Source organism: Callithrix jacchus, chromosome 18 (assembly GCF_049354715.1).
Source record: "Callithrix jacchus isolate 240 chromosome 18, calJac240_pri, whole genome shotgun sequence".
Taxonomy (NCBI): Eukaryota; Metazoa; Chordata; class Mammalia; order Primates; family Cebidae; genus Callithrix; species Callithrix jacchus.
Genome location: NC_133519.1, coordinates 38,985,327 through 39,011,065, shown reverse-complemented (window position 1 = coordinate 39,011,065; position 25,739 = coordinate 38,985,327). Strand labels below are relative to the sequence as shown.

The 25,739-nt window shown below is 40.4% G+C and overlaps 1 protein-coding gene across 2 annotated transcripts in view; it reads left to right on the top strand.

Moving 5' to 3' along the window:
* The first annotated feature begins 15,668 nt into the window (after positions 1-15,668).
* DDR2 (discoidin domain receptor tyrosine kinase 2) overlaps positions 15,669-25,739 on the top strand; it is a 152,302-nt gene continuing 142,231 nt past the window's right edge. For both annotated transcript variants that reach the window (XM_035279088.3, XM_008984907.5), the window contains exon 1: positions 15,669-15,854. In XM_035279088.3, the coding sequence (XP_035134979.1) occupies positions 15,849-15,854 (6 nt within the window). In that variant the 5' untranslated portion in view covers positions 15,669-15,848. The remainder of the gene's footprint in view (positions 15,855-25,739) is intronic.

The window sequence follows — 25,739 nt, the reverse complement described above, 5'->3', positions numbered from 1 at the left end:
CTCTTATTTCTGAGTTTAGGAATTTGAGTTCTTTCTCTCTCTTGATTAATCTAGGTAAATGTTTGTCAATTTTGTTGATCTTGTTGAAGAATCAGTTCTTGGTTTTGTTGATTTTTCTTTATTATTTTTTATTTCTCTATTTGATTTATACCTGCTCTAACTTTTATTGTTTACTTACTTTTGCTTGCTTTGGGTTTTGTTTGCTCTTCTTTTTTCTTTTCTTTTCTTTTTTGAGACAGAGTCTTGCTCTGTCTTCCAGGCTGGAGTGCAGTGGCATGATCTAGGCTCACTGCAACCTCCGCCTCCTGGGTTCAATTGATTCACCTGCCTCAGCCTCCCAAGTAGCTGGGATTACAGGCATGCGCCGCCATGCTCGGCTAATCTTTTTGTATTTTTATTAGAGATGGGGTTTCACCATGTTGGCCAGACTTGTCTCAAACTCCTGACCTCAAGTGATACATCAGCCTTGGTCTCCCAAAGTTCTGGGATTACAGGTGTGAGCCACCACAACAGGCCCTGTTATGGATTTCTAATTTAATTCCATTGTGGTCAGAAACATACCATGAATGATTTTTAAATTCTTTTAAATTTACTACAGCTTGTTTTATGGTGTGACATATAATATACCTTGGACAATGTTTCATGTGCACGTTAGAAAAATGTGTATTCTTCTGCTGTTGCATGGAGTGTTCTAGAGATGGGTGTTAGAGCTAGTTAGTTTATGGTATTGTCCAAATCTTCTATCTCTTTTTTGATTCTTGATCTAGTTGTTCTATCTACCGAAAGTGGACTTCTGGTCACCAACTGTTTTTCCGTTTCCTATTTCTCCCTCAGTGTTGTCAGTTTTTGCTTACGTATTTTGAGGTTCTGTTCTTAGGTGTTTATATATTTATAATTGTTATGTTTTCCTGATGAATCGGCCTTTTTACAATTTTTAAATGCCTTATATATCTTTAGTAACACTTTTTGCCTCAAATTCTATTTTGTTTGAGAGTAATATAGCTATTCTAGCTCTCTTTTTGTTACTGATTTAGATGAAATAGATTTCTTTATACTTTTAACCTATTTGTGTGTCTGAATCTCTTTTGTTGGCAAATAGTTGGATTATGTTTTTAAAATTCATTCTTCTTATCTCAGCCTTTTGAATGGGATATTTAATCTAGTTACATTTCATATAATTACTAATAATGTAAGATTTGCATCTGCCATTTTGTCATTGTTTTCTGTATAGCTGAGGTCTTTTTTGTTCCTCTGTTCCTACATTACTACTTTTTTGTGTGTGTGAAATAGATTTTTTTTTTAGTGTACCATTTTAATTCCTTTGCTTTTTATTTTACTATATTTGTTTTAGTTTCTTTGTAGTGGTCATCTGGGAGATTGCAATGAGCATGTGAACTGAAAGCAATCTACTTCAAATTAATACCAACTTAATTTCTTTTTTTTTTTTTGAGATGGAATTTCGCTCTTGTTACCCAGGCTGGAGTGCAATGGCACGATCTCTGCTCACCGCAACCTCCGCCTCCTGGGTTCAGGCAATTCTCCTGCTTCAGCCTCCTGTGTAGCTGGGATTACAGGCACATGACACCATGCCCAGCTAATTTTTTGTATTATTTTAGTAGAGACGGGGTTTCACCATGTTGACCGGGATGGTCAGGATCGATCTCTTGACCTTGTGATCCACCCGCCTCGGCCTCCCAAGGTGCTGGGATTACAGGCTTGAGCCACCGTGCCCGGCCAATACCAACTTAATTTAATAGTGACTAAAAATAAGTGTTCAATACAGCTCTGTTCTTTACCCTCTCCTTTCTGGTAGTATTATTTATACAGATTATATCTTTGTACATTATAAGTCCATCAAAACATTTCACAATTTCTGCTTTATGTAGTTGTCTTCCAAATAAATTAGGAGAGGAAAACTGTTAAAATAAAAATACATGCCGAATGCAATGGCTCACACCTGTAATCTCAGTGCTTTGGAAAACCAAGGCAGGAGGATAGCTTGAGGCCAGGAGATTGAGACCAGCCTGGGAAACATAGCAAGACCCCATCTTTACAAAAAATAAAAAAATAACTGGGCACGGTGACATGTGGCAGTAGTCCCAGCTACTTGGGAGGCTGAGGTGAGAGGATTGCTTGAACCCAGGTGTTCAAGGTTGCCCTGAGCTATGATAGTACCCCTGCACTCCAACCTGGGTGATAGAGTGAAAACTCCCACTAAAAAAGACATGTATACTGTTTTTCACATATACTTGTATAGTTGCTTTTGCCTTTTATTTATTTCTTCCTTTTTTTTTGAGGTGAAATTTCACTCTTGTCACCTAGGCTGGAGTGCAGTGGAGTAATCTTGGCTCACTGCAACCTCTGCCTCCTGGGTTCAAGCGATTCTCCTGCCTCAACCTCCTGAGAAGCTGAGATTACAGGCACCTGCCACCATGTCTGGCTAATTTTTGTATTTTTGGTAGAGACACAATTTTACCATGTTGGCCAGGCTGGTCTTGAACTCCTGACCTCAGGCGGTCTGCCCACCTAGGCCTCCCAAAGTGCTTGGATTACAGGCGTGAGCCACTGCACCTGGCTATGCCTTTTCTTTCTTCATATGGATTTTGGTCACTGTCTTATATCCTTTCATTTGAACCTGAGGACTCCTTTTAGTACTGCTTTTTTTTTTTTGAGATAGAGTTTTGCTCTTGTTGCCCAGGCTGGAGTGCAATGGTGCAGTCTTGGCTCACTGCAACCTCCCCTTCCCAGGTTCAAGCGATTCTCCTGACTCAGGCTCCCAAGTAGCTGGGATTGCAGGCTTGTGCCACCACACCAGGCTGATTTTTTGTCTTTTTAGTAGAGACAGGGTTTCACCGTGTTGGTCAGGCTGGTCTTGAACTTCTGACCTCAGAGGATGCACCCACTTCAGCCTCCCAGAGTGTTGGGATTCTAGGCATGGGCCACTGCACCGGTCTCCTTTTAGTACTTCTTGCAAGGTAGGTCTGCTAGCAATTAATTATTTCAGTTTTAAGAAATTTGGTAATATCTTAATTTTTTCTTCATTGTGAAGGATAGTTTTGCTGACATGGAATTCTGGATTGACATTCTTTTTCTTTCGGCACCTTGAATATGTTATATCACTGCCTTCTGACCTCCATGGTATCCGATGAGGAGTCAGTATTAATTTTATTGAGGATCTCTTTTATCATGAGTCATTTTTTTTCATGATGCTTTCAAGATGATCTTTTAGTCTTCGGCATTAAATAATTTGACTATAATGGGTCTAGGTTTAGATCTTTTAAATTTATTCTAGTTGGAGTTCATTGAGCTTCTTGGATGTGAAGAATAATATTTTTAATTAAATATGAGATTTTCTTGGGCATTGAATTTGCTTATGTATTCTTCCTGCCCTCTTCTCTTTCTTCTTCCAGGACTCACAATATACATATGTTGTTATGCTTGATGGTGTCCCGCAGGCCACCATTTATAATAGCTAATGTTTAAGGTCTTTGACTAGTAAGTCCGATATCTGGGATTTCTCAAGGACAGTTTTTATTACCAGCTTGTTTCTCTGTGGGAGCCATACTTTCCTTCTTGTAAGCACATTTCTTTTCTTTCTTTCTTTCTTTCTTAAACTGGACAACTTGAATGATAACATTGTGGCAATCATGAAAATCAGGTTTCCCCTCTCTTCAGGGCTTGCTGTTGTTGCTGTTTGTATATTTAGTGGCTTTTCTTGATTAATTTTGCAGTCTGAACTCTTTTCATGTGTGGCCACTGAAATTTCTGCTATGGTAACTTAGCGGTCAGCTAATGATTGGACAGATTTTCTTAAATAATTTGAACCAAAAATTCTCCACTCTTTGCTGAGGTGTTCTCTGTGTGTGTTGGGGTGTGCCTTCAATGCACTGGCCAGCAATTTATAACTCTTTTTCAGTCTTCGATATCTGCTTGCACAGAGCCTAAAGGTCAGACAGAGGTGAGAGCAAAGGTCCTTTTCAGGTCTTCTCTGGACAGATGCATGGACTTGTACGTGTTTTTGGCCTTCTAGATTACCAATAATATGTTGGACCTTTTTGAAGTCCTCTATGGATTTATACATATCCAGCTTTTCCTTTTAAATTTTTGGCCAGCTTCTTATTTGCCCCAACTGGTATTGCTGCCCTAGGCAACTGCAGTTTTAAACCATTGCTACAGATTGTTTTTGACAAACATCTTGGAGATAAGGCTTTTATCTGAATCAGGTTAAATAGAGATAAGTCCTGAGGGGAGACAGGTAAAATAGTAATAATTTTCTGAGGACAGTATTTGGGGGAGCTTCAAACCTTCTTCCTCCTCTCATGGCTGATACGTTGCTGATTTTTTTTTTTTCCAGCTCTCATGTTTTTGAGGCTGCTGTAGAGCTGAGCAGAAGGGGATGAGTATAGAGCAAGTTAAAACTTCATAAAGCTCATTGTTTTTAACCTAGTTTCAGCTGTTTTTCTTTAATAAACTCTCCTTAGATTGTTGTAAGCCTTTGGTTAATATTCAGAGTTCTAAATAAATTTATTTTGACCATTTCTTCAGTGTTCTTTTTGTTTTAGGGAGGAATAGATTTTCAGAGGGGCTTACTCCAGGATCCTGGAGGTGCTTCTCCTTTTGCTGACATTTGAATACAATCTCAGGTGACAGGAGGTAAAAATACATGTAAATGTGATAATCTTGAAATAATTTTTAAAAAGTGAATTTTCATATTTCTTTTCTTCCTGTAAGATACTGCTACAACACATCTCACACAGGCAAATTATTTTATAATTATTGTTTGAGGTTTGTGAACCTGGACTTTTAGCTTAATAAAGAACACATCTAATGATATATTTTGGAAAAAACTAAAGCTGGTGGATGGTGATACACTCATATGCCCTTTATCAAAGGATGCTATTTAGAAGATACAAATATTTTTCTCTCTTGACAATTTTTTTAAACACACACAGGAATTATCATTATAGGATTTTATTTTTATTGGTAGACAAAACCAAGCATTACATTTTAGGGTTCAGATTGAATAATTATAACCAATGGTTATCTGAGGACTGTGATTCTTTTAACCTTTGTTCACCCTACTTGAGTTAGGTGAATGAACCAAAAAGGATTGAATAAGTGCTGAAGTTGGACCCAGCACTTTACTACACCCCTGCAGGAATACAAGAGACAAGGCCCAGAGGCCCCAGCCTTCACTGTCTTTAAAAAATCTCCTAACATATTCTGTCTTTTCTTACTCTCCATGCTCTTCAGAATACTCTTTGCAGAAAAAAGCTGTTTAACTTATGAAGGAAAAACTCTACCTCAAATTTACAAATCAACCCTTGACTGAAAACATAATAAAAATATCAATTTTCAGTTGGCAGACCAGATAGAATTTCTGTTTTCGACATTTTTCCTTATGTTTTTCAAATGTGCAACTAAAATTGTGATGATAGTTTCACATTTCCATAATCCATTTCTTTCCTTTTTTATACTGGATCTGTTTAGGTCCCCAAACCCAGAATACCAATTTTATTTTCATCTGATTCCTCTGTTTTTCATGAAAACTGCAAATTAAGTTCTTTTATTTTATTCCAAAACCCAGCTTCCTTTCTTTCTTCCATCCCTGGTTTCTCAAATAATTGTTCCTTTGTGAAGAATCGAACAATAGCAAACCACTGGTAATCTGTTACTGGTTTAAGTCCTATATTTAACCAGCAAATTGTTTAATCAGAAACATAATCTGACCTATTGGGTAACCAAATTTTGTTTAACATATCTGAGAATAATACATTCTCATTTAGCCTCCCATACACAATGGAGGATATTTAGAATAAAATAGGAGGCACCAAATGTGTATCATTTGATAACATATGAAAGTGGAAAATTAAAAGTTTAACCAAAATTTTACTTTTATTTTTATCATTCCACAGAAGAAATGGTTCCCTTTTCTAGTTTTTTCATCTTTTCTTTGGAGCTCAGAGTTCTTCACTATTGCCCAATGTACATTTTGGATATGCTCATGATTATATAATATTGTGTTTCAGAATTGAATACTTTGTGGGTTCTTTCTAGAGACACTGTCTTTTAAACTAATTCCAAAGTAGAAATAAAAAATGCTGCAGAATTGGGACTGAGAGATAGGAGCCCAGTTCACCGAGTTCCTGGGCAATCTTCATCCCTTAACTTGGGTGGGTCTCCCTTTTATTCTTTTAACCCTTTGATAAATCACTTCAGATTTTGAGCAACTTGTTGGGCTCTCCTTACAGCATTTTCTGAGATGGTTGCTCTGCACTAGATTGAGAAACAAGGTACCTGAGTTTTCATCCAACCTAGTTATTAACTAGAGTAACTTGAGGCCAGTCACTTATTTTTGAGCCCATTTCTTTCTCCATAGAATGGAGCAGAGAATGTGTATGTGTTGGAATTTGTATGTGTTGGGCTTAAGGAGTTTCAAGACTTCTTTGGGATCTTATTTTATATTTTTCTGTGGCTCAAAGCAGAAATATTTCTAGTTATTCAATAGAAGCCTTAATTTATCTGGCGCTTTTGACTTTTTCTGATTTCCTGATATTCATCATCTTTCCATATATTTCCACATGTATATTTATGTTTAATATATACGTATACACACATATGGTAGGCATATATATTCCGTCGTCTATATTTAGGTAGTTAACATTTATTGAGTGCTTAGTATTAAGCAGATGATACTACAGTAACTGCTTTACATTTTATAAGCCCATTTACTCCTCGCAATAATCACCCAGGATATGTCTCAGGGAAAAGAGGCACAGAGAGGTTAAATAACTGCTCAAGATCACCCTGATAGCAGTAGCTGAGCTACGATTAAAACTCAAGTAGCTAGGTACCAGAATCATGTTCTTAATCATTGCACTATACCTTATACTTTTGTGTAAGAAGCCTATGTTCCATCTTAACGTAGCTTCAAGCTGCTTGCTATTTTTTTATTTTTTGTTTTCACTGTAAAATTATATAAACTATTATTTATCACTCAGTATTTTTCCTTTCCTTCACACACTAATTTCTCAGCTCTTTACAATCTGCCTCCTCCTCTCTGTTACCAAGGATTGTAGCACCTAGTTCAGCATCTCTCTCTCTTCCGCATCCTTTTGTTATAGTCTCTGACTATGAGTAGATACTTGATTCTCCCTTTTGCTCTACTTATCAACACCAAATGCCTTCCTCTCTTGTTTACTTCAGTTGCACACAGGTGCCAGTGTTTCGGACTTGTCACCATTTGTTTCGTTTCTACATGATCTGAACTTTCTGGCCTTGACAACTTTGCTGACTTGGTTCTCTTTACCTGGAATTCCAAGTTGTATTTGTTCTTCAAGACCTGGCAAAATGTGACTTTCTCTATAAATGTATGGATCTCACTTTGTGATCCATCCAACAAGAAGTTCTCTTCGCCACGCGCAGTGGCTCACGACTGTAATTCTAGCACTTTGGAAAGCCGAGGTGGGCAGATCACGAGGTCAGGTGTTTGAGACCAGCCTGACCAACATGGTGAAACCCCCATCTCTACTAAAAATACAAAAATTAGCCAGGCATGGTGGCACATGCCTACAATCCCAGCTATTTGGGAAGCTAAAGCAGGAGAATCACTTGAGCCCAGGAGTTGCAGTGAGCCAAGATTATGCCACTGCCTTCCAGCCTGGGCAACAGAGCAAGATTGTCTTAAAAAAAAAAAAAAAGAATTTCTCTCTTCTTTCTCTAAAATCCTGTAACACTTGATCTAGCTCTCACTGATGGCATAAATTTTTTTTTTGACCATGTATTATAATTAATCTTGCTTGGGTTGATCTACTACTATGGGCTGTAGATTCTGGGGATACAAAGTGAAGACATAATTCCAACTTTCAAGAAGCTTTGAGGCGGGTGGAGGAGATATTTATTTAAATATTCAACATGGAGAGGAGGAAGAACGGGGTGAAGGGGCCATGCCAATTAGGGGTCCTGTAACTGACAGTGTGCTGCCAATGTGACTCTTCAGGGGCATTGCTGGAGAGACTGATGGGGTCTGGGGAATTATCACCCTCTGCAGCTGCACAGATGATCTTTCTTTTCTTTCTCTGGGAAAATTTCTGACAGAGGCACTTGAGGCTTGCTGTAATCATTTGGGAAAGTAACTGTTAGTTTCTGGGTGAGAGCAGTTAACACTTGAGAGGATATTAAGGGGCTCTGATGAAGGTAGATCTGGGTAGGGTTGAAGGACATTGTAGATGGGAACCTGGAGTAAGTGGAAGACCATTAAGGTTAGGTTTGTTAGTTAGGTTAGGTAAGCTTACATTTAAGAAAAAGAATTCTAATGAGAATGGTAATAAGGCTAATGTTAATTGAAGATTTACTATGTGTCAGCACTATCCTAAACTCTCCAAGGTCATTAACTCATTTATACCTTTCAGCATTTCCACAGGTTAAATACTATTAATAACCCTATTTTACAGATGAGAAAACTGAAGTACAGAAAATTTAGGTCATGGGTGGAAGGGCTTTTTTTTTAGTTTTGTTGTATGGGATCCTAGAAAGAAAACTTGTTTTGCTGGTTGTGAGAATGTTGGAGAAATCTTGCCCAGATTCTCATGGTCAGTAAGTGGCCGAACATGGACTAAAGTCCTGTAATTCTCACTTTTTTTTTATTTTGAGACGGGGTTTCACTCTCGTTACCCAGGCTGGAGTGCAATGGCGCAATCTCGGCTCACCGCAACCTCTGCTTCCTGGGTTCAGGCAATTCTCCTGCCTCAGCCTCCTGAGTAGCAGCGATTACAAGCAAGCGCCACCACACCTGGCTAATTTTGTATATTTATTAAAGATAGGGGGTTTCTCCATGTTGATCAGGCTGGTCTCAAACTCCCAACCTCAGGTGATCCACCTGCTTCGGCTTCCCTGGCCCCTGATGGGTTTTGGGGTGCTTTGCTTATTTATTTTTTCTATTTGTTTTGTTCACCTCAAATCTCTTAAATGTTTAAAATGAAAACAGTTTATGCACCTGGGTTCTTCTCTGGGACATCAAGGGCTTTGAAGAACACAGATTCCATCCATAAGATAAACATCTGAGCCTTCCCAGAAACAGACAAGTATTACATAGAATCAGAATCTGGTCTTTATCTTGAAAGGCAATTTGAGTGCTGCTGGACATTCCAAACTGGAATTGTACATGGAAAAATAACATTGGTGCTATAAATTCCTTTCTACTTTGAAAGATGTTGTGTGTTAGAGACAAAGAGGTCGTGTTTATGGTGTAACTCCGAACACTGGGATAGAGTTATGCATTAAGAGTGAGAGGATAGGACATTATGCAAACAGAGTCCCTAAAGAGAGATGTTGTAGTGGGTAAAAATTTTTAATAATTATTTAGATACTCCCTCCCAATAAATACTCACAGATATGAACCTCCCAGACTTCCAGTGTCCTCCAGAGATCGATGGGAAAAGTAGAATGAGTCACTAAAAATAAAGCTCGAATAACGAAAAGTCCTTTATCTTCCAAACTTCCTGGATCAGTACAGTCAGTGGGGACTATGTTGATTCTCTCATGGCTGCTGGAAAAACTCCAGCCTGGAAGCAAGGCAGCTGAGGGTCTTTACATTTCATAAAGAAGGTTATTATTATGTATAAGATGATTCCTGAAAGCTGGGCCTGAGCATGGAAAAATAACACTGCTGCTCCGAATTCGCTCTGCTGGGACAGAGGGGTGCATGAGGAGCTGGGAGATGGTTCAAGTAGCTGAGGGTTGTTTTCATGGAGTACAGACAAGGATAGGGTGCAAGCGGCAACAGGGGAGATTCAGGATACATAAAGCAGAACTTCTGACGCTGAGTGTTGATAAACACTGAGGACTGTCGAGAGATCCTGTTTTCCGGAGACGCGTAAAAGCACGTTGCTATCTGATCTGACGGGATGGTTTAGGGTTCCAGACTGTATCCTGGAGAAGGGTTGATATCCTTGATCAATATATAAAATAAGTCATTTTAAAAACTCTTTCTGTAGCCCCAATCTCTTCAAGAACACTAAAGGTGAGTTACAATTCTGAGTTTTCTGTGCCTATTTCTTCACCTCTCATCTCAGAATTTCTGCCGAGGCAAGGAATTGCTATTCTTTCTCTGCAATGAAAAAATAAAAAAGCAGCAAAGCAGGCAGGGAGACCAGGTAACCTCATGCTCCAGAATTGAGTGTAAATTAAGTCTAGAGCCTCCAAGGTTTATTATAGGTGCCAAATGGGCAGGCGAAGCAGTGAGAATTGCAAGGACTGGATTCAAACTCAGATTCTGTCACTTAACAGCAAAAAACCTCAACTAAGTTACCAAGTCCCTGAGCTTCATTTTCCCTTCTGTGAAGCGAGGCTATTAATATCTGCACTGAGTACATATTGGGGCTGTCTGAGGATCAGATGAAGTCATGTCTGTGAAAGCACTCCTTGAACTGTGAAATATTATATGTGGCATTGTTAGAAACAGACAAATAAGAATCTTATTTTGGCCATTAACCTTAACTTTCTCTTTACTTAACCTTTCAGTTCATTCATAGGAGAGTCACCAGACGGATTCGAATTTTCTGTTTGATTTCTCATCCCTTTCTCTGGTGGACGTGCTAAGGGTTAGGAACATAGTCACTGATGGCCTTCGGGAGAGCAAAGGATGGGAAAGAAAAGGACATAGGTGATTTTCCCTATGGAGGACAAGACTTCAATCCCGAGAAAACTAAGAATTAACTATTTCCCAACTGCTCTGAAGTTTTTCCTATTCACTACGCACATACACAACATATTATTGTCGCACAGACACATATTTTGTTGTCACGCATACACATACATACACAGATGTATTCCAGCTCTGCCAGGTACAATCTTTGGCAAGCTAATTTCTCTGTGCATTGTTTTCCTCATATGGACACTGGGAAAATAATAGTACCCATCCAGTAAAATTCTCGTGTTAAATGAAATAATAAATGTAGAGTTCTTATAACAGTGTTTGGCACATAGTGTCAGAAGTTTTCTACAATGTTTTTACAGTGACACTGTATAAAACAGTGTCAGGAGCTCTGCTTTATAGATCCTGAATGTCCCCTGCTATCATTTGTACTCAATAAATGAGACTTTCTGGATCTTACTTGATCTTCACAGCCCTGCGAATTGTCAGTTCATATTGTGCCCCATCTTACAAAGAGAAAAGTTGATGACTGGTTCAAGGGGACTCTGCCCCCTAAGGGTTTATAATTGGATCATCTCCCATGGAAGTCTCTGACAGGAGAACAGAACCTAGTAGTGTGGGTTAGGACCCAGATGATAAAGTGAACAATCTCTCAGAGTTAAAATTATATTTGAAAGACCTTTAAATCAGTCATAAAGATAGCACACATACTTCTGTGGATATGACTTAGTAGGGTGATTCTTAAGAACACTAAGATTCAAGAATCATGGGGTAAATTCAGGAAGAAACTAAAAGAAAGTCTACATGCAGCTGCCTGAACATTCAGAGTATTTTGCTTTTTAGGAAACCAAAGTGTTTGTGTTGTCTACAAGAGTTCCTCCATACAGATTTTTAAAGATTATTAAACTTTATACCCTAATATATGTCAATGAATTTGTCTATTAGAATAGATCAATTGATAGCAGGGAGTCTTAAGAATTAGGTTCCAAAATTGGAGGCCGGGTGCAGTGGCTTACACCTGTAATCCTAACACTGTGGGAGGCTGAGAAAGGCGAATCACTTGAGGTCAGCAGTTTGAGACCACCTGACCAACATGGTAAAACCCTGTCTCTACTAAAAATACAAAAATCTGCTGGGCATGGTTTTGTGTGCCTGTAATCCCAGCTACTTGGGAGGCTGATGCAGGAGAATCGCTTGAACCCGGGAGATGGAGGTTGTAATGAGCCAAGATCGTGCCATTGCACTCCAGCCTGGGCAAAAAGAGCAAACTTTGTCTCCAAAAAAAAAAAAAAAAATAGAATTAGGTTCTAAAATTGGTGCTTAAGTTAAATGTGTGCAGAATATAACTCCAATGAACACAATGTTCTCTGGTTTTGTGTTAGTAAGGCATAGTTTCTTTAAAATCCAGCGATTGGCGTGCTTGAATAATTTTTGATGTAGCAGACAATTTTGGGGTACCTTCTAATGTATGACATCCCTTTTCTGAGAATTGACTCATGTATGTGTATGAGCCCTTGGAGCTGTATTCATATTATATGATCCATTGCCCTCCACAGTTTAGAGGTAGAGGATGGACATAAGAAACACATTTGACCAATAAGTCTCCAGCCCAGCATTCTGGAACTAGACTCCCATAATATCTGTCATTCTCTCATGCTCACCTGAAGTGAGGAGAGAGAAATTTGAGAGCTAAGGCATCGTCGCAGGTGCTTATTATAACCACCTATAATATTATGTGAAAAGAAGCAGAAAAGGCTGGTTTGCTGAAAAAGAATGGGCTAAAGTAAAATGAGCAGTGGTAAGCAGGAGAGAGAGAGAGAGAAACAAGAAATGAATGAGAGACAGAAGAAATAAGAGAATGAGGAGAGGAGAAGAAAAGAGGAGAGGAAGGGAAAGAAGAGAGGAGGAAAGGAGAAGAGAGGACAGAGCAGCAGAGAAGAAAAACCAGTCGATTAAGTTACTGGTGGTTAATTTGTGGCTTAAATTCCTTGTGAAACTTAAATGTACCACGTGAGTTTGGTTTCTGTGAATATTTATATATCCTTTTAAGGTATATGTGTGTTTCTTAAACTAAGTTAGATAAATTCATTTTACATCCTAAGGCATCACAAAAGCATCCAGCTCCTAGCTACAGACAGAAATATTATAGTTATTTCAATGCTCCGCTCCTGAATTTACTTTAACCTTGGCTTGTAGACTAGAAAAGGTCTTGAAAAGTCATCTTGCACATCCTACTTTTAATTAACACTGTATCTTGACCGTTCCAGATAGATCCGTCCTATTTTTAGTAAAATCCCAGTAATGGAATTCGATACTGTTTTTTAGTCATTTGTTTTCACTGTAAAACAATCCTCATAACTAGAATGCATTACTTCCTATGGAACATAAATAATTCTGAAAGCAATGACTCACATTTCCCAAGACAGACCAACCAGGGGGTAAAATCTGTTCACGGAAGAGGAAGAAAATGATATTTCTCCACATCTGTTCCCACAATATTAGGAATTCCAGTCTTACTCAAAACTCTACCAAATCACTCTGAGAGTTCCCAGGAAATTTCTTCAGTGTGTTCCACCGGTTAGTCCTTTCAGCTCTGAAGTTAGCATCTGCCATTTTCTTACTTTACAGCTCTTCCTACAGCAATGGCTGTTGTCAAGGCTGAACACTGGTTGTCACTCAACCAGAGTTGTCTCTGAAAACGGAGGCTTCAGTCAAATGAATCCTCCTCATGCTTTAAATACCCCTCAACTATTTTAGTAAAATATCACTTCCAGCTTTTCCTTGCTCCTTTCTTTGTAGGACCTTCATCCTAGAGTTCAAGATTAGACCCAAGATTTGGCTGAGAATAGCCTGAGTGATGGAGAGGGTGTTTTGAGTGATTGATAGATATACCGTTTTCCTCTGAGCTAGTCCTTACTGTTGACATAGCTCGGTTGTTCTTGGGACTGTCCTTTATCCCTTGTTCCTGTCTTTGCTCAGTGAGTTCTTGCCCAGAAACTTACCTGATCTATTCACAAATAGACTCTTGCCTGCCTATTCGGCCTCAGACAAACCCAGGTGTGTCTGGGTTTTGGGGTCTACATCACTGGCTCAGTCCTGGCTCAATTAAAACTGTAACTTGAGTCCTAATTATACACAGAGAAAAACAATCTCACCTGTGCAGTAGAACCACCTTAAAATGAAAAAGGGAAAACACATATCTGTACCTACAGGCCCTGTCCTTTATTAAGCTCTGAATTTATGAAGTTGTTACACTGCTTTCCACATTTGACCTGTAGCATCACCAAATCTGTGAAATCACAGATTGTATTTTTGGTGCATTCTTTATAGTAATGCCAAAGAGGTGAACTACTCCAGGCATAGACATTTGAGGAGAATTTCTAGTTGTCTCTGGCAAGCACCCAGCAAAATACCTATACCTGATAACGGCCCAACAGATATTTATTGAGTTGAGCTGCCTGTCCTGGCCTGAGTCACCCTCAGACCTGACTTCAGATACTGTAAGTTATTTGAAGAGTCTTCTTAATAGTTGATCTCTGTACTGGTTTTCTCTTCATAAAATAACTTTAGTTCTAATTTTTTTCTGTAAGATCTCACTTTCTGCCTTTAATCATTTCCATGGCTGCCCTCTGAACGATTCCCATGTTCTCCGTGTCCTTTTCTGTAACAGCTGTGAGGCACAGATATTAACGGCTGCTTTCTGACCCTCAGACTGGTGCTGAGCTTATGTGACTTTTAGGGACTTAACAATGACTCAACACTGGCTCTTAGTTTCATGGCCACCCTCATTGTGTGTGTGTGGGTACCTTTCCATTCCCCTTATGAAACATCTCCTGCTCCTTACTATGGGAACGTCCCTCCGTGATCTCTTTCCATCCTCCCTTTCCTGTTTGCTCACTTCTTTTCTTGCTCATCTTGGAGACTATGCAATTCTGGATTACAAATAGAGAAGAGCTGGTGATAACTCCACTGCCCAGAGAAAGGAGGTCTCTTTACAAGAAGGCTCGCTCTCAAAGGTAGGCTCGGTCTTCTTTACCTGCCTTTTGCCCTCTACCTCCCTCTTTGGATCTCCTGCCCTTGGGTTCCTGCTTGCCCTGCATTTCCCATACTCAAGGAGAATTGGGACCTCCAGAGCAGCCCAGCCTGGGCTTGGACAGGAATGATCCAGGCTCTGAAGGGTTAAGGCTGGAGTCTATATGGATGGAGAGGATTATCAGTTATCCTTTGGAGAGTGGAGTGAAGGCTCCTCCCCTGCTGCCTACCCGCCCCTTTCACATGATCTCTGCCCATGGCCATGGAAGAGGGAGGGGAGGGGGGAGAAGATAAAGGAGGGAAAGAAGAGTTTACAAAGTAGTTTAGAAAGTCCTTATAAACACTTGTGTTTTCATTTAGCTGCATGAATCCAGAACAGCCACAGACCCTCAGAGGCAGCAGCCAACTGGGAATTGAGTGAAAAAAAAAATAGGCATCCTGGACTCTGGCACTGTCCAGTTTTTTTTGGTCGGGGAAGCAGTAGTGGGAAGGGATTAAATCAGATTTTTCGGGGGAAAGCTCGGCTCTAGGCTTTCATGGCCAAAATACTACAGGTTAGCTCCACGTGTGTGCCCCAACTGTCCTGGAAGCTTCAACTGGAAGAAACCCCAAACTTTAAGCTGTGCTTATAGCTTCAGCTCAAGAAAAACGAGGTGCGGGGTAGGCGGGGGGATCACAGGATGGGGATCAAGTCTCAGATGGAGGGGAAGGAAAAGCAGATGGATATGGGCGGGAATAAGGCAGAAGGGAGCTGTGTCTTTAAGTCTGTCCTATGGTTATACATATTTTTTCTTCTATGAATGGGTTTTGCTGTAAATTATAGCTTTGCCCATAGTCCCTTGGGTCAAGAGAAATAGTCTCCAAACAGAAAACAGCTCTGATTGGTGACTTTCCTTCTTCCCTCCCCAACCCCCTTCCTAATTGAAACCAAATGTGCAATATATTGGATGCTGGGATCCCTGGCGCTTTCCCAGGAATCCTCAGAATGTGAGGTTTCTCTCAAAGGCATCTTGCATCAGCCTGTGGATGTATGCCTACCACCGGGCTCCTTCACCAGCAAAGTGGAAAAAGAAGCGTTTCACAACAAATTGTTCTTTTTGGGTTGGGGAAACGCAGTGGATTATAGCTCTGTTTTCTTCTTTCCAAAACTGTGCACCCCTGGATGAAAGTAAGTTATGTGGGTCTTTTTTCTTTATTATTTTGTTCTTTTTTGAAAACGAAAGCTCCGCATACACTTCTGTTGGTGTCTCAGGAAAAGTTTTATAAAGGAAACAGAAGGGCGTTTTAAGACAGGCAAGGAAAGGAACAGAATGAGGCACCACAGACTTGAGAAATCAGATCCCACATTTTTGGGGGTCTGAATGTATGTTATGAAGGGAAGAATAAAGAGCACTAATAACCAGAGAAGGCTGAAGCAAAATAAATGAATCCATAGCAGCTGCAAGATACAATAAACAGCGTTAGCAGAGTTGAAATTGTTGGCAGGCAAGAGAGGCCGATTGCAGAATTAGTTTCAGGATGGAGAAAGCAGAGCAAGAGAGCTAAGTTTTTAGGCATTTAGTAGTGTGTTAGAAGGTCCTGAGTTTTGGAGATAACGTAGACCAAGCACTTTTTGTTTTTCAGGGGAGTTGCTGATTTACTTGTGAGTAGGGTAACTTTGGATGAGGGGTGGCTTCCCCTGAGCTTTGGGGTGGCCTGGGGGAGGCCGGGTGCATGGAGGATTTTTCAGTTGGTGACGATGAAATACAGCTTCCCAGACTCATCTCCTCGCTGGCTCTGGGTGTCTTTCCCTCTTTTATGGAAAGACTGGGACTGTTTTCATTTGGGACCTCTGAGTCTTGGCCTGAGTTCAAGAGTCCCATCCAAAGGGAAAGAGAACTTTTCCGAGTGGCTGAAACTCTCAGACCAGCCATTTGAGGCAAGCGTTCGTACTGTTCAAGCCAGTAGGGGGTTCAGCACCATTTTGCCGATCGTTGATGGTTGGCTTGTACATCCTTTCTATAGAGGAACACAGAATTAAGAGTCCTGAAAAGGTCCTTAGGCCTCTCATCTGATCCCCTTGCTCCACAGATGTCAAAAACGACAGGAAGGGGACCAACCTGTTCAAGTCCCACAGTACATCTGTAGTGAAGCTCAAAATGAAGTTGAGCTTCTCTCTGCTGCTAGTCCAGGGTTCCTTCCACTCCATACCTCTGCTTTCATTTCCTTTTTAAGGTTTATTCTGGCTGAGCCCATAGAGGCAGTGTGATGAGCAAGTCACCACAAGGACGTTAATTATCAGTAATGAGCCCATGGTGGCTCATCAGCTAATGGTGTCTATAGTTATATTTGTGTGTGTGTGTGTGTGTGTGTGTGTGTGCGCGCGCGCGCGCGCACGCGCGCGCGCGCATTCATGCATGTGGAAAATAAAAGGAAGCGAACTTTTGAGTATTTTCTATGCACCAGGCTTCATGCTCAGGGCTTTTCATAAATGATTTGATTGAATTCTCACAGCTATGCAAGGCATTATTTCCATCTTACGTATAATGACATTAAGGCTTAGAGAGGTGAAATGAGTTGCTCAAGAAAATGCAGCTAATACATTTGAAACTCACGTATGTCTGACTCTAAAACCTTTGCTCAGAATCGCCATTCTATGGTACCCCTTTCATCTCCTGTGCATTTGGTTACTTTTGGATTCAAATTCCGTATTTCACTGGGCGATGAGGAGGTGAAGGTGTCAGGCGACGGGAGCAGGATGGATTTTCTCTCAGAGGCCACTTCTGCACTTGGCTGAACATTTATCTGGATATCAGATGTGGGTTGATTTCTGGGTCTTTGGTATGTACTTACCTTTGTTATGCAAAGAGCCTGGGACTTAGAGTCGGAAGACTCAGGATCAGTTCTGGCCCTACCTTTTACTACTCAGCAATGTTCCTTTGCCTTTCTGCATCTTGATTTCTGTGTTTATTATATGGGAACAATGGCAGTACCTTTTAGTATTATTGTTGTAAGAGGTATTGGACGTGCATGCATTCTGAAGGCTATCAAGGGCTCACCGGTCTGTATCAGCTCTTATGATTAGGATCAATAAACACCAGAACGTCATGTAAGGCAGCCCCTGTGGCGCTGGGTCTGGCAGTTGCTGCTGACACTGGCAGGAGGGGGAAGATGGATTTGGATGTGCGTAAAACTCTGAAATGGGTGGCCTCAGCCTTAGTGCCTGTCTCCTTTGAATGGAAGCAAGTCCTCCTTCCCAGGGCAATATTCCTGAGGATTTTATCTTAAATTCTCCTCTGCTGGCCTGGTTTGCCATGATTCCTCACCAAAAGCAGTGCAGGCTGAAGAAAACTGTGCTTGGTGAAGTATCCCCTTCTTGGAGACTCCCTGTCTCTGAAAAGGAAGGCTTTAGCCAGGACCAGTCCCCTGACTGCTCATTAGACAAGACTGACATTTGAGGAGCTTCGTATCTAGCTGAGGGCAGATCCTGGACCCAGGACCTTCTTGTCACTGGCAGGCACATCTCCCTCCATCGTTTCCCTGACATTCCCTATTCTGTGCCTGCAGTCAGAAGGGAAGCTGCTGCTCCTGGGGTGGGAATTAAGAGCCAGCCTGCAGTGGGGAGGCCCCAGCCTCTATTTCTGGGTAAGATCCATTTGCTTTAGAAACCTTAAAGGTAAGGGAAGTGGGGAAGGTGTTTCCAGAATGCCTTTCACTTAGATTCCTCAACAGTCTCCATGTCCAAGCACAGAGTGGGACTGTCTTCCAAAGAAACCTTATCACCTGCCTACTCTCCCCTAGCCACTCTGTGAACTCCCACTTTTCTTCCCTTCTTATATAATCGCTCCCCAGTCTTGAAGTCATATGACTTCTCTATCACACACAGTGAATTTAGTTCAGAACTTTCCATGTATTTGCATTTTTAATAGACACATGAACAAATCAGAGCGGCCACCCCTTGTGCATTCATGTCACACCATTTTCAGTTCATATGGACTCTCAGACATCCTTCCCAAGCTCCTTTACAAGATCTGCTTTCTGGCACTTCACATCACCCTCACCTCAAACACACAACCCCAACACACATCTCACAGGCATCCAGAAAGCAAACACACGTCTAAAAACGGACCTCCACAGACATGCTAACGTTCTTGTGCCAGCTCACATAAATGGTGACCTGCCTGCAACACAGACACACTGGACTCTTTATACCTCTTGCCCTGTTCGAAGCTGTGCAACATATGAATTAATCAACTCTCTCCCGACAATGACTACTCAGTCCAGAAACGTGTCCAGTATCCCCAGGCATCCCAGAGCTTCTCTGAATTCAGCAACCATCCATAATGAGGGCTGCTCACCAAGAATTAGAAACTCCAGGTAGACCTTAAAGATTTTCAGACCAATCAAATCAGAGTATCTGAGGTTGGAGATTGGAAATCAGTACTTTGAACTGTTCCCAGGTGACTCTGATGTGAAACAGAATTAAGTACCTCTACTGATAAATCTCTAGCTGTGTTGTCTTTGGCAATTCATTTCTATTCCATTTGATTTAATTCTACTCCTCAAAGATTTGTTAACACTGTGCTTAAGATTTTTACTAATCGCATAGTTTAGTAAAGGAGCTGAGATGTCCAGTTTGGACGCCCTTTCGGACATATTTCATAGGTAGCTAAACCCGTGAAGTTTTCTATAATCCAAGATAATCCTTAGGGCCTTAATGGCTGAAGTTGCCAAAATAAATTGAGATGGGAGATGGATTAAAAATGAGAGCAAGTCATCTAGCATTTTTGCATTTTTTTTCCTTTTAAAATTTGAATGCTTTTATGAATCCAAAAAAACATAAACAATACAAATCTCAGTGAACTCTCATGTCTAAGATAGTTTTTCACTGATTTTATTTTTCTCTTAAATAGTGCCGATTTAAAAAGATTACAGGCATATTTTTTATCTATGAAAAGTGTCATAGCATTCTGGTAAACTGTCATAATTTTGTTTTTTCTGTATTTCTTTCTTTCCTCCTCAGCAAACAGTTATTGGATGCCTCGTCTCTGCTGGATACTGTTCTATGTTTTATGATCAACAAGCCCCATGACGTTATGAGCACTTATAAGCGTTCACTGCTTTAGGTTCTAGGGAGTATAATATGAATTTGACCATACAACACTTGATTTAGAAAATTAGTATCCATGCTGGGTTAATACAATTTAGCTTTTAAAGTTTGCTGAACTGTAATCCAAAATAATACAGAAACAGTTATTATATGATTGTCAGTAGGGCCAGGAGTCATACCATAAATAGGACCTCAAATTTTATATTTTTAATAATTTTTAAAAATTAATAGAGCAACTTTAGCTTTATAGAAAAACTGAGAACAAAATGCATCGTTCTCATGAATTCCTTCTATCTTTTGCACAGTTTCCCTATTATTATAACCTCGTATTAGTATTATGTTTTATTTCCTATGAATTACTCAGTGTATTTATTAAACATAAAATAATAAATTATTTGTTCCCTATATATTACTATGAAAAGAATAAATCATATTTCTGCCTCTCAAGCTGTTTATAAGGTTATATATCTACAGTTTAAGGTTTCTCATTTATTAGAAAAAACTTTTTCTGTGCACTGAGTGTTAGGTCTTAACACAGTATCTGGACATAGTAGACATTTAATAAAATATCTGCTGAATATATAAACAAATGAAATAAAGAAGCCAGAAGTAAAAGACATAATCCTTGTCCTTAGGAACTTAGCAAACAACAGTCGTATATAATAGGGACTAGAGAAAATTTCAGAAACACATAAAATATTATTAAATCTCTGATGAAGGAGACATTGGCATAGGCAAATGAGGCATAAAGCCATTACCAAGAGTCCCATCCTCTTTTCGGGGACTGCACTCATCATCAGCATTGCCTTTGTTGCCATGGTCTTCATTACCATCCTAGTACTTACGGCTATCGTTCTACATCTAAATCCAAGCGTTAAAAAGCAAACTCCCATATCCCCATGGTAAGGTTGGAAAAGTATGTGCAAGTGTGTCTCTGTGTGTTTTTGGCAATTTTAAAGTACAGTCACACCAATATATGCCACTTCCATTTCTTGCCAGAAGTAAAATGAGTGACTAATAGGGCTTTGTAAAAGAAAATCGCACTTTGGAAGTCCTTGTGGGAGCCATACCAGAATGCCTGGCAGTGTTGTAACTTCTCAGAGGCATGTGAAAATTAGAGGATTGGTGAAGTTTTCAAAGGCTACTGGCACTTGTCCTTCAGGATGGACCCTCTTGAGATGCAGGAGAGCAAATCAACCTGAAGGAGAGAATGGTAGGAGCTAAATTCACTCAAGAAAAGCAGTCTATTCCTCAGACAGACACAGTTCTAATTTTAGAATGTGTACATAACAGTTTAAAATGGACGTAACAGGGCTAAAATAGTATCAATGGAAATTAAAAATAAGTCCTAATCCCAACCAAAATTCCAGCAAATTTTTTCTTAGATATCAACACACCAATTTTTTTTTTTCTTTTCTCTTTTCTCTTTTTCTTTTTTTGAGATGGAGTCATGCTCTGTCACCCAGGTAGGAGTGCAGTGGCGCAATCTCGGCTCACTGCAACCTCTACCTCCTGGGTTCAAGCAATTCTTTGGTCTCAGCCACCCAACTAACTGGGACAGAGTGTATTCCTCTCAAACACACTTCCTGTATTTGAGAGGAAATACAGATGGTCCTGACTTAAAACAGTTCAACTTAAGATTTTTCAACTTTACGATACTGCAAAAGCAATACTCATTCAGTAGAAATAGTACTTTGAATTTTGAATTTTATTTGACAAAAGTGTAGAAACAGTAAAAATATTCATGGTTGCCAGGGATTAGGAGTGAGGGAGATAAAGGGAACACAGAGGATTTTTAGGGTAGCGAAATTGTTCTGTGGTTACTACATTTTACCTTTGTCAAAATCCATAGAATGTACAACGCTAAGGGTGAATTAACCCTAATGCAAACAATGCAAATATTGTGGGTTTTTTTTTTTGAGATGGAGTTTCGCTTTGCCACCCAGGCTGGAGTGCAGTGACACTATCTCAGCTCACTGCAACTTCCACCTCCTAGGTTCAAGCGAGTCTCCTGCCTCAGCCTCCTGAGTAGCTGGGATTACAGACACCTAACACCACACCCGGCTAATTTTCATATTTTTAGCAGAGGCAGGGTGTTACCATGTTGGTCAGGCTGGTCTCGAAATCCTGACCTCGTGATTTGCCTGCCTTGGCCTCCCAAAGTGCTGGGATTACAGGCATGTGCCACTGTGCCCACCTGAAAAGGATGTGTTGATATCCCATACCATTAGGTTTATTGATAGGCTTACTGATTATAATAAATGTGCCACTGTCCTGAGGGATGTCGATAGTGAGGGAGGTTTTGTGGCAGAGGGCAGGATATATGCGGGAACTGTACTTTCTACTTAATTTTGCTGGGAACCTGGAACTGCTCTAAAAAATTGAAAGTTTAATTTTGAAAATCTGCCTTATCTCCACATTTTAACACTTTGATTTCATCTTGGCTACTTCTTTCTTATTTGAAGGCAGACAACGTAATATGCTTATAATCATAAGCATCTGTATTTTAAAATGATCAATTTTGCTTTCCAGATAAGTACCCTAAACTTAAATGGCATTATTGTATTTATTAAAGCTATCTGAGGCAGAAACGTTTCAAATTCTTGAGAGAGACTAATTCAGTAGGTTAATAGCAGATATGTAGGTATTTTTATGTCATACCCTTCAAATTATAATAACTATCACTTAAAGAATAGTCATTTGTTTTGTGTGTTTGTTTTTATAGACTCTGTTGCCCAGGCTGGAGGGCAGTGTTGCAGTCACGGTTCACTGCAGCCTCTGCCTTCTGGGCTCAAGTGATCCTCCCACCTGAGCCCTTCCAATAGCTGGGACTATATGTGCACACCACCACACCTGGCTAATTTTTTTTTTTGAAGAGATGGGGTTTTGTTATGTTGCTCAGGCTGGTCTCAAACTCCTGGGCTCAGGCAATCCTTCCACCTTGGTTTCTCATAGTGCTAGGATTACAAACATGAGCCACTGCACCCACCCTTATTGAATTGTTTTAACTACAACTTGCTGTGGTAGAAAGTGTGATGGGCCAAGAGTTAACAGGGTGAGATTCTAATTTTAACTTTGCCACCTATGAGCAGTGGGACTTTGTGCAAGAATTTTAAAAATCTTTCTGCAAATAAATTTTTTCATCTGGCCCAGCGCGGTGGGTCACGCCTGTAACCCCAGCACTTTGGAAGGCTGAGGTGGGCAGATCACAAGGTCAGGACTTTGAGACTATCCTGGCCAACATAGTGAAACCCCGTCTCTACTAAAAATACAAAAAATTATCCAGGTGTGGTGGCAGACACCTGTAATCCCAGCTACTAGGGAGGCTGAGGCAGGAGAATCGCTTGAACCTGGGAGGCAGAGGTTGCAGTGAGCCAAGATCAGGCCATTGCACTCTAGCCAGGGTGACAGTGCAAGACTCCGTCTCAAAAAAAAAAAAAAATTCTCGTCTGTAAAGGACAATATAAAATTCCTACATTTTCCAGTCCCATTATGCTCATTGCTATCCTGTCAGCACCCACAACCTCATATTCACTTTCACAGATAAGATGTGAGTCACTATGATCTTCACCTCCATGGTCACCCTGTCCCATACTCTCTGAATATGCTCTCTCCTCTCATTTTAGCTAAATACCATTCTTCTTTAAAGGCCAGCTTAAGTTTCAGATCATTCATCTCAGATCTTACTTCTTGGAATTGCTAGTTCTTTTGGTCAGTATCACTTAGTTTAGCAAAGACCACGTCTTAGGTGATTGCTCTAATTCACCTTATAGCATAACCCATAAGTGAGTACTTAATGAGTCCTCACTGTATATTAGATTAAGGACTTATTTTATATGCCTAGCACAGTGCTTATTTGTTGTTGGAAAATTTTTAGACAGCAATAATTGAGACCTCATACACTATAGTCTTTGAGGATGGAAAAGAGCTCAGTAAGTTGCCATTAATTGGTTATGCCATTAAGATTAGCATCGAAAGAGAGCTAGGTCATGGAAAAATGGTCTAAGTACTGGACTTACTATCAGAAGTACTGGGCTTAAATCTTGATTCTTATGAGTTGTGAACGTTGTAGAAAGATACTAATGCGTTTGTGAGTACAGACAAAGAGGAATAGATAAGCTCACGTGAAAACTTGGTTTGTATTGGGTCTGTATTATGCACAGGGCTATTTTGTTTTATATTTTAATTTTTATTTATTTATTTTTGAGACAGAGTTTCACTCTGTCACCCAGGCTGGAGTGCAGTGGCGCGAACTTGGCTCACTGCAACCTCTGCCTCCTGGGTTCAAGCAATTCTCCATTCTCCTGCCTCAGTCTCCCAAATAGCTGGGATTATAGACAACCCACCACCATGTCCAGCTAATTTTGGTATTTTTAGTAGAGACAGCGTTTTACCGTATTGGCCAGGGTGGTCTTGAACTCCTGACCTCAGGCCATCCACCCACCTCGGTCTCCCAAAGTGCTGGGATTACAGGTGTGAGCCACCGCATCTGGCCTATTTCATTTATTTTAACAACAAATCGAAGATGGTTATTCCAGGTGGGTTTCAGAATCCTACCCCGGGTTTGGATTCTCCTGGTTTGATTACAGGCAGTGCTGGTGTCTTGGTCTTGATCACACTCTTTTCCTCGTGCTTGTGTTCAGTCGTCTGATCAGAGAAATGCTTACCTTTAACCTTTCCCTCTCTCACAGAGTGTTCTCTCTTCTGAAATACCTTTCATTGGTTAAAGCTTTCAAAAAATTCCTTTGGAACATTCAGTGTTATGTAACAAACAAATTACCTGCTACTTAATATCATGTTTGAAGGTGAAACATTTTCCAAACCTTTTGTTCAGCCATTTATTACCAAAGGGGTATCAAGCTGGGATGTCAAGCAAGGATGTAAATTCTAGACCTATATGATTCCTTTAAGGGCGTCTGAAAAGTTGCTTTTTAATCCTTTTGCTGTATTTTGGTGGCAAGCTTTGTTTTTGCAGTTTAAAGGGTCATTGATGGTCTTATTGTCTTTCCTTCACAACTTTCTGAAGGTCACTTGCCTGTTTCATTTTCATGACTTAAGGTGCCAGCTTCTTCTGCCCCTCTCCTGGATCCACCAGCAACCTCCACACTCCAGAAAAATGGAGCTACACTGTGCCTTTCCCTGAGCTGTAGAAAGTTCCACCTCTAGGTTCCCAGCTGCTTCTCATCATCATTTTTCAATTGATTGAGTTGCCAACATTTAAGAAAGACACTTGTAATTGTCTGGTGTTGACCTATGTACACAGGTAAACTTCAATGACTCTCCATTTCCCTTTCACTGCTGGCCTCATGCTTTTTGCAGAAGTAATATAGAAAAGAAGAAGAGCATTGAAATAGGACAGAAGATCTAATTTTCTTTTGTTTTCTTGAGATAGAGTCTCGCTCTGTCATCCAGGCTGGATCTTGGCTCACAGGGCTCAGGTGATTCTCCTGCCTCAGCCTCTGGAGTAGCTGGGATTACAGACACTGGCCACCATGCCCAGATGAGTTTTGTATTTTTAGTAGAGATGGGATTTTGCCATGTTGGCCAGGCTGGTCTTGAACTCCTGACCTCAGGTTATCCACCCACCTTGGCCTCCCACAGTGCTGGAATTACAGGTGTGAGCCACTGCACCTGGTCAGAAGATCTAATTTTCTAACTTACAAAGTACTTGAATATTGAAAGGAATTTCGTATTTTTAAAACTAAGCCCTCATTTGGGTTGGGTAGGGTTAGGGCAAGGAGAAGTCTGGGAAGCAGTTCTCGGGTAGTTAAATTGGAAACATAGAGTCGGGCACATTCAGAATGACTCCATATTTGTTGCCTGCAGACAGTACATAAGAAGTGAGACCTGGCTTTAAGAAATGCGATGCCTGTGAAAACCCTGGATGCCCTTGCAACTTGCCTTACCCAAAAGTGTTTAGGTCTCTAGCAGGGACACCTCCAGTTTCTTTTGGAAATAAGCTGA